Source organism: Idiotropiscis lumnitzeri, chromosome 2 (genome assembly GCF_059441095.1).
Source record: "Idiotropiscis lumnitzeri isolate Australia: NSW breed Sydney's pygmy pipehorse chromosome 2, RoL_Ilum_1.0, whole genome shotgun sequence".
In the NCBI taxonomy this organism is placed as follows: domain Eukaryota; kingdom Metazoa; phylum Chordata; class Actinopteri; order Syngnathiformes; family Syngnathidae; genus Idiotropiscis; species Idiotropiscis lumnitzeri.
In genome coordinates this window covers 36058955-36068531 of record NC_142392.1, presented here as the reverse complement: position 1 = coordinate 36068531, position 9577 = coordinate 36058955, and the positions used below count along the sequence as shown (strand labels likewise).

General features: G+C 39.7%; 1 protein-coding gene across 1 annotated transcript; it reads right to left on the bottom strand.

Annotated features, from left to right (window-relative positions):
* Window positions 1–8354: 8354 nt before the first annotated feature.
* On the bottom strand, window positions 8355–9005 carry LOC148342433 (general transcription factor II-I repeat domain-containing protein 2-like). Its single transcript, XM_088288180.1, has one exon. The coding sequence runs from the start codon at window positions 9003–9005 to the stop codon at window positions 8355–8357; it is 651 nt and encodes a 216-aa protein (XP_088144306.1).
* Window positions 9006–9577: the final 572 nt, after the last annotated feature.

Below are 9577 nucleotides of genomic sequence, written 5' to 3'. Positions count from 1 at the left end.
TTTACAGTAACCATTGAAAAAACGGATAGTCACCATAATTTTTTTTTTTTTAAAAAACGTATCGTAAACATACTAAAGCTGTTGCTTTATGTTATTTACAAAGAATTTTTGTTTAAAATCCCCCTGGCTCTTCTTTTTGTCTTTTCTATATTATGTATGAATTAATAACTGTGTTTGGTTGTTAATGTTAATAAAGGTTTACACAAATAAAATTGACTTGACTTGACTTGACTTGACTTGACTTTTTTTTTTTTTTACAAAAAACGTATGAGTAAATATTTATCATCTCATCAATATTTGCACCATAGAGTACTGAGTTTTGAGATCCTTACGATAATATTTCTCAAAATTATATTTCTTGTCAATTTAGCTTAGTTAAGGGATATTTTAATGACAATCTAACATCAATCTACAAAGACAGAAAACAAATTGGTGGTGGGGAGGCGCGAATCTTTTACTTCTTGGTAGGGGCGGGCGTGAAATAATTGAGAAGCACTACTAGTATATGCAGACATTATATTCATACAATCTTGCAGCCCGAGTGAACCACAGCATTGTTGCAAGTTCGGTAGGAGAAACGTAAACGTCCCACTGTTGTTCCAGCAGCGGCTACTCGGGGCATAGGCGGAAGTGACGTAAGAGCTGACGCGCAAATGTGGCGTTAATTTAGTTTTTTTTTTTTTATCAACCGAATTAAAATATTATATAAAATATATATTAAAATAGAACAGCCAGGGTCAAAAACAAACGCAGAGGCAAAGAAATATATTTGAAAAATTTGTGCTTAAAGCATGACGTCATTAGCAAGCGCGCAGCTTCCGAAGGCCCGTCCACACCGGAACAAAAACACCCACTGCTAAATTCTTCTGATTTAGTGTGGAACTGACTGTAATTTTCTCAAAGGATGTCCAGTGCTACTCTAAAGGACGTCGACATAATTCATTAAGTCTTTGTGTCCCGATAACCTCATCTTTGCGCGTTGATGCTTTTCGGTGTAGTTAGCTTAGCTTGTTAGCTAGCTAGCCGCTAACGAAAAGAGGCACATGACTCATCGCCAAGCAGAGGTCAAGTGCGGATTTTTTGGAATTATCATTTGAAAATGTGTGAAAAATCTACACCCCAGTACAAAGAGGAACTTTGTGGAATAAAAGAAGAGAACGAGCAACATCTTCAACTGCTGGGCGAAGTTTGCAACCAGCCTCGTGTTGTGCTACACGAAGCAGGTTTGTATACGTCTTACTCTCATTTGCTTTGTCAAGAACGACTTTCTATCGTCAAAAATATGCATCACAACATTAAGTTGTTTGGGGAAATGCGTTCAAGGTTATTGACGTTTTATTTTTAAATATTGCTTGTCGGCTTGCTAAATATTTGTTTATGCCAAATTAAATCAGTGCAGAAAATAAATGCCAAAGAATAACCAATAGTGGGGGGTGAACTCCATGTTTTTTTTCCTCAGTTTAAAATTCGAACTGATTATTTAAGATTTTACATTTTCTGGTTTTTATATCTTGTTCAAGCAATGACTTAGGGAAGGAATTCTGCCTGACTCTAAAAAATGTGCACACTGCGGCGAAAACATCAATGGCGGTTAATCAATTTTAGTGGATAAAACGCAAAATATTACGTTTAAAAAAAAACAAGTACGAATTGGTCTTATTTGTTTATTAACTTTTTACTGGATTGGTCGGGTGACAGTCAATGGACCTCGGGTGCGTAGTTTCACCCCATCCAAACATTTCAAATACATTAATGCATCCATCCAGGGTTGCACGGATCTCATCAGTGAACAAGCGCATGCTGCAAGGAATACATCTGCATCTTTGTCTTGCTATGGTCTCAAAAAGGCTGAACGTCACAACCCCCTTTTCTACCAACAAGTCCAGGAACATTTAGTTCCTGGTAATAAAGTTCCTGTGGCCCAGGTGGTTTGCATCTCCCCCACAACTCGTAATTCCTGGTAATTTATCCCAATGACAATGATGATGTCTCAGTGGGAGGTCTTGTGTTACTTTGTTACTCATTATTGACACCCTATGGCTGTTCAGCATCATTGCAGTTACAAAATAATTCAGTGAACTCTAATAATATTATGGTGTATCTTAGTCTAATTTTAATTCATATTGGATAACTTTTAAATATACATTATTCAAATATGTCAACATGAAAGTCAGAGTGAAAGTGTTGTTGCTTAATTTATGTGTAGGGATTTTGATTCTTCACACGTAATTTTGTTTAAAAATTTATTTAGAAACAGAAATTTTACAAAAAAAAAAATTAAAAAGGGAAATGTTGGAACGTACTAGCAGGCTAAATGTCATTTTGGGGAAAAAAAAAACAAAAAAAAAAACAAACATAAATCATGCAATAAATCGCGACTCTGATTCCAGGGCCCCTTTAATTCTTTTAGGTATACAGATTAGAATGGAAGCAAAAAGTACCCACGATGAAACCATCTCTAAATGCAAAATGAAAAATTTGTAAACATATTTCACTTGAAGGATTTCTATTCTATTAATGACATAATGTTGCGATGGCCCCCATCAATATGTTAGGGTCCCACAACAGGTGTTCCATCAGACGCACACAATAGTCTGTGTGTGCTAACTTAAACTCGCTTCCAGAAACGTCTGTGACTCTGTCAGGAATTAAAACTGGCATCAGCCGCAACGTGCTTCCTTTTTAATTGCTCGTTTATCACTGTTGTTATGCTGCTAAAGGGAGGTTTACATCGTAGGACGTAATTTTGTGAAATGCCCCCATGGTCCGGTCCAAGTTGGGGTCGCACGCATTGCTCCGTGTGCGGCAGGAACAAGTCAAGGTAGCACGGGAGAAAATAAGACAGTCGCCGCATGAGCTTTGATATGACCAAACCAAATTTGTCTTTTTGTGTCCTGCAGACGTCAGTGAAAACGATCTCCGTTCTGTGAAAGAGGAGCCAGACTTGACTCACATTAAAAAGGAGGAGGAGAAGGAGGAGGAGGAGATCAACAAGTCACCAGTGAACGTTGTCCCAATAAAGACTGAAGATGTAAACAAGGATGAGAGTGAGGACAACAGAGGGGCGGAGCCTACAAGCAGCAGCTCAAGTCATCACGTGACAACAGAAGGTGATGAAGACCACTGGGGGCCATCACAAGCACATAATGAGGACACATTATCAGACGCTCATGACAATGATGATGATACTAATGATGATGATAATGGGCAAGCTAAAGGTGAAAGGGCATGTCACACTGACTCATTACCTTCAAAGCTGTCTTTAAAACCGCACACAAGAACACACAGTGGAGAAAAACAGTTTTCTTGCTCGGTTTGTGGCAAAAGCTTCCTGCATAAGTCAATGTTAACAATCCACACAAGAACACACAGTGGAGATAAACCTTTTTCATGCTCAGTTTGTGGAAAATGCTTCTCCCAAAAGGGAAATTTAAAAGAACACACACTGGAGAAAAACCCTTTTCCTGCTCAGTTTGTGGCAAAAGCTTCTCTGGAAAGTCTAATTTAAGAAAACACGCAACAACACATAGTGGAGAAAAACCTTTTTCTTGCTCAGTTTGTGGTAAAAGATTTTCTCTAAAGTCCCGATTCACAGAACATACAAGAACACACACTGCAGAACCTCCTTCTTGCTTAGTTTGTGGTAAAAGCTTCTCCCAAAAGGCTCATTTAACAAGCCACACAAGAACACACAGTGGGGAAAAATCTTTTTCCTGCTCAGTTTGTGGCAGAAGCTTCTCTCATAAGTCAACTTTAACAAGGCACACAAGAACTCACAGTGGAGAAAAACCTTTTTCCTGCTCATTTTGTGGAAAATGCTTCTCTCAAAAGTCTTATTTAAGAAATCACACAAGAACACACAGTGGAGAAAAACCATTTTCCTGCTCAGTTTGTGGAAAATGCTTCTCTGAAAAGTCACATTTACAAAGCCACACAAGAACACACAATGGAGACAAGCCATTCAGTTGCAGCGTTTGTGCTAAAAAATTCGCCACTAAACAGCATGCTGCGAGACACGATTGTGATGGTGAGAATATAGGGCTGGGCGATATGACCTAAAATCAATATTGCGATAAATTGAGCAATTTCACCTTGGTAATGATCGATGCACGATAAATTCCCCCCAAAATCAAAATAAATGCAGGAAATGCATATTAACTGCTTTTTTATTGACCAACTGGTACGCATTACTTTCAATGAAAAATAGAAGTACAAAAATCATTTGAATAAACATTCAAACTAGCTTGCTTTGCGTGACTTGAACAATGTCACAAAGAACAGGAGAAAAAGGGTACCTCTCACAAAATCTTTTTCTGCAAATAGATTGTGCCGAGATGCTGTAATGCCATTTGCAAAGGCCTAGATTTGTGTAAAGGTATCTTGTAAACAATCTAAATAATGCCATGTGCAAAGGAGCTAGTCGCCTGTAAACAAAATGCTAAATAGAATGAAAAAAATGTCAATGGAATGCTAGTGCCAAATAAACAAGTGTGCTTCATCAGGAAAATGTGCCGTCTTGAGTACTCCGGTGCGCAGTCGTCACTTGTCATCTATGTAATGCACATTCAGGCTCAAACCGGGATCCATGTTGCGACTCGACCACAAGTCTGATGTGGATGCAAAATGCTTGACATGTCTCCGCTCCCGTCCCGATGTTGTCCATATTGGGAAGTACGGTTTGCGACAAATATTTTCGTACCTCTCGTCGGCTACTTTCATGAGGCGTTTAAATCCTGTGCGCTCCACTGTAACTAGAGGAGCTAAATCTTTAGCTATGTGCTAGGCTATCGCGTCCACCTCTGAGACGTTCTCTCGTATGGTGTCGGCTCCGTTATGGGCTGTTGTCACTTGTCGAACCTTGCTTCTCACTTTGAACTTTTAGCACAAGCTCCAAGTCAACAGCATGGTTGTGTTGTGGGTGGTGAAAAAGAAAAGGTTGGACGCGCTGTTTCAGGTGCTTACGACGCACTTTGTAGTTCATGTTCTTTTGCTCAAACATCGTCTTTATGGAACCCAAAACATTTCCAAACGACAGATGTCGAATTTCTTTTCGGGACAAGCACAACTGGAACAACTTCAACTAACGTTACTTCGCGTGTCAGCCGCTTCTGGATTTGAATCGCCAGCAACGACCGACCGCGTTGTCAGTTTTCTTTCTAGTTCAGCTGGGTGGAGTCACGTGACTAAAAAGACTTTTCTTTTTTTTTTTAACACTGAATTTTCCGACATGGGCAAAATGATTGTATTAAATTTCAGGAACAGTAAATTTTCGGATTATCGCCCAGCCCTACGAGAATAGCAGCGATCCTTGAAGCTTTAAAAAAAGGACAAAAAAAACCTGAAGGAACCGACTTTTTGTGGTAAGATGTAAATGTGATTTTGAATAAAATATGATAAATTTAATTTTGCAAAGCTTTTTTATTGACATTAAGCCAATGTGATCAGTGCCAGAATAACCATTGTGTCTGAGTGATGATGATTTTTTTTTTTGTGATTTTACATCGAGATGTAAATAAAATTAATTGCCTTTGCCTGGAACAACATTTGTTACGTTATGCTTTTCAGTTGTCTTTTTAATCGTATTTAATGGAAAAGGTGTGAGAAGAAACTGTTCTTATGAAATCGGTGCCTTCCACAATCATCAATAAAATCACTTGTTCCACTTGCTCAACTGGCCTTCATTACGCTGTGTGAAAAGGTGAAAAACAGAACTAGAAGTTGAACTATAAAAAGAACAAAAAGAGAAACGCAAATAGTCTCAGTTTCTCTCAAAGGTTTTGGTATGTCAGGAGTTGGCAACTTGATGGTGACTGGAGTCAGCGTTTATTTGTCACCACGGACGAGATGATTCGCATCACGCAGTTCGTTGGTGCTGCTGTCTTAATTGAACCCTGGAGGTCACCCGCCAGCGTCCCTGAATTTCACCGGCGGATCTTCAGCTATCCCACGTCTGACCCCAGATTGTTGTGGAATTTTCAGCAGTAAGGGAAGATCAATGAGATAGTCTGGAAAATAAATTGTCTTTTGAGTCAGTCTGCAGAGTGATCTCAGTGGGAGAAGTGCGTGGGAAGATACTGATGCACACAGGAAGATGAAGATTTATTTGGCAGGAACTGTGTAATCTTAAAACAAAAAGATACTTTTTCTGCGTTGAGCCTACTTATCAGTCAAGTTCGTGTTGTTTTGGCTTCACAAAGAATCCTCGAGTACAAGAACCGAAAAGCACTTTCTTCAAAAGCAGGTGGCCACAATAAATAACAAAAACCTTACTTGCTAAATAATTTTCCGTAACATTAAGATTGGACAAAATAGTGACAAATATTTAAAAAGTAACTACAGTAACGATTAAACATTGAATACTAAATTATTACTAAAACAGTTCAATGAATCTTGAAATAATGAATCAACGTAGTTTAATGAATACTGAAACGAATAATGAAATACTTAAGGACTTATATCAACACTGAAATCATTTTTAACACGAACATTTAGATAATAAAACAGTGACGTATTTTAATTTAAAATTCGCAACCACGTCGCTGGCAAAAAACCCAGTAAAAAGGCAAAGGTGCAAATATGTTGACATAAAGTATCACTTTATCATGTCAACTGATAATAATAGGGAAATACATTTGGAATACTGTCCAACCGACGACATGGTGGCAGATGTTTTAACAAAACCAGCAACAAAAGTAAAATTCAATACATCTCTCAAGTTCATATTTGGGAACTAAAATGTTTGTTCACGTGCATACGGTTCAAATCGTACTTTTCCCAATGTTTAGAAGAAGATAACAATGATTTGCATCGCAAATGGTGACATCTGTCGGTGAGTTGGTGACAGTGCGCCACACAGCCAGCAGCCAATCATATCACAGCGGGGTGTGTCCTGTTCTTCCGCTTTCGTGACGGACAGACTGCCATTTTCTCGAAGGAAAAAAATGACCCCATCTTTCATTCGTCTCGTCGAACAAAGAGAAGCTCACGCGTTATCGCCAAGCAGAGATCAAGTGCGGATTTGTTGAGATAGGCGTTTGAAAATGTGTGCAAGAACGACACCCAAGTACAAAGAGGAACTTTGTGGAATAAAAGAAGAGAACGAGCAACATCTTCCACTGCTGGATGAAGTTAGCAAGCAGCCTCGTGTTGTGCCACTCAAAGCAGGTTTGTACACGTTTTACTCTCATTTGCTTTGTAAAGAACGACTTTCTATCGTTAGAAATATGCATCACAACATTAATTTGTTTGGGGAAATCCGTCCAAGGTTAATTGCCTCTCTCATGTCTTGAATATTTCACAAGTTTGTCTAAGGCGAAGATTTTGAATTTGTTCACCTTTCCTCATAAACAAGTTTATTATTATAATTTCACCTCCGAAGAAAAAGAGAGACGATATCGTCGTATTTGCAAAAGAGTAGCTCATGGCGTGGTAAACGTACTCCAAAACAATTGAGTCTTGGAAGGCTTTCGTTATTGTGAGTGTTTCCAATTTCATAAAAATGTATTTTAGGTCAAGTGTGTACGTCAGGAGTCCCCAAACTTGTTCCTGTGGGGGCCACATAACTTTTCCCTTCTCTGATGAGGGGCCGGGGTCAGTTTGTAACAGAAAAAGTGTGATGATTGCAGGAGTGCCTAAATGTAAAAAAAATATTGTTTTCCAGAAAGCCACAATCAAATAACCCTTTCTGGACTATTCACAGAACAAAAGTCAGAAAATAAATAACACTATTACCGAAATAAATAATAACCAAATAACCCTCTCTGGGCTCTTCATAGAAAAATAGCCAGGAAATAAATAACACTATTAATGAAATAAATAAGAACCAAATAACCCTCTCTTGGCTCTTCGCAGAAAAAAAGCCAGGAAATAAATAACACTTCATGAAATAAATAATAACCAAATAACCCTCTCTGGGTTCTTCACAGAAAAATAATTCCATGGAACATAAACTTTCTGTTGTGCCGTGCACAGTCTTAACAGGTCCAAGTTCAGCTTAGTTGTCAGAGCAGAATCTCTCACTCAAATGACTCATATGAGCAGTCTCTCAAAGTTCTTGTGTTCCTTCCTTATAATCCTTTTGTAGGTTCCAGTAGGCTTGTCGACATCGTTGTTTGCAGCTCTCTCTCTCTCTCTCTCTCTCTTTCTCTCTCTCTCATACTTCCCTGTGAAAACCACCAAGCAAGCAGTCTGAGAAACTGAACTAAGTGATACAGAACCTACACAGCACAACCAGTACCACTACCAGTATGGTTGTGGAGATGGATTTTATCCCAGTAGATTTATTATGATTATATTTGTTTATACTCAGAATGACTCATTCAAGTCAGAAAAGTGATCTTACCTTTGTTTGTTCATCAGTGTGAACTGTGGGCCTGCATCTGGCTGGTAAGAATATGAATGTCAGGTTCCATTCCAGTCACTGCCAGTCTTAAACACTGATGCAGATGTTCATCTGTCAATCTTGATCTCACTGGAGTTTTCAGCAGTTTCATGCGTGAAAAGGTTTGCTCGCAGATATACGTGCTGGCAAAAAGTGTTGACATCTTCATTGCGTGTTTTCTGATGTTAGGGAACCTGTCGTTTGGGAGGGCGGCATAGAAGTCAATGAGACTGTTGGGCTTGAATCCGTCTTTCAGAACATCACAGTTCTGGAACTCGGCCAACTCAAACTGATAAGAAGGCTGGGCTTCATCAATGTCGGCAACAAATGGGTTCTGGTAAAGACGGATTTCTTTTGCATAAACATGTAGTTCACGGAATCGCACACCGAACTCCGCCTTCAGCATTTCCAATGCTTCCACACATTTTTCAGCTGGAAACGGGACCGCTGGGTTCTCTGCAGAGAGGTTTTGTGTAGCAGGGAGGTGGATGAAGCTGTGCATTTTCACTTGTCCCAAAAGCAGCTCTAGTTTCACCTCAAATGCTTTTATGTGGTAATACATGTCGCAAATGAGTTTTCCCTGGCCTTGTAGTTGCAAGTTAAAGCTGTTCAGCATTTCTGTCATGTCTGTTAACAATGCGAGGTGCCATTTCCATTCTGGGTCCGTCAGCTCTGGCACCGTTTTGTTTTGTGAATGAAGAAATGCGTTAATTTCAGGTAGCAGCTCGTAAAAACGCCTCAAAACTCAACCATCGGACCTCTGTGTAGTACAGCACATCTCCGTGCGCAGATTCCAGTTCAGACAGGAATTCTTGGAACTGCCTGTGTTTAAGTCCCTTTGCTCTGATGAAGTTTATGCATGACACCACAACCTTCATGACAGAATCCCACGTCAACACTTTGCAGCACAGTGCTTGCTGGTGAATTAGGCAGTGGACTTGTAGCAGGGCGGTGAGACCCCGTTCTTCCATCTCATGCGTCCTATTAGACCCAGAGACACACCCACCATACTAGGAGCCCCGTCAGTTGTGATGCTGGCCAGCTTTGACCAGTCCAACTCTTCCATGGTTTGGTACACTTTGCCGAAAATATCCTCCCCCGTCGTAGTCCCTTTCAGACTTTGGAGTGCTGCCAGCTTCTCGCACATCTCAAAGTTTGCACTAACTCCATGAATAAAAATGAGCAGCTGCGCGGTGT

What these genes read in the sequence shown, in the direction of transcription:
- LOC148342433 (XM_088288180.1), bottom strand. Translation starts at nt 9,005, where the DNA reads ATGACAGAAATGCTGAACAGCTTTAACTTGCAACTACAAGGCCAGGGA.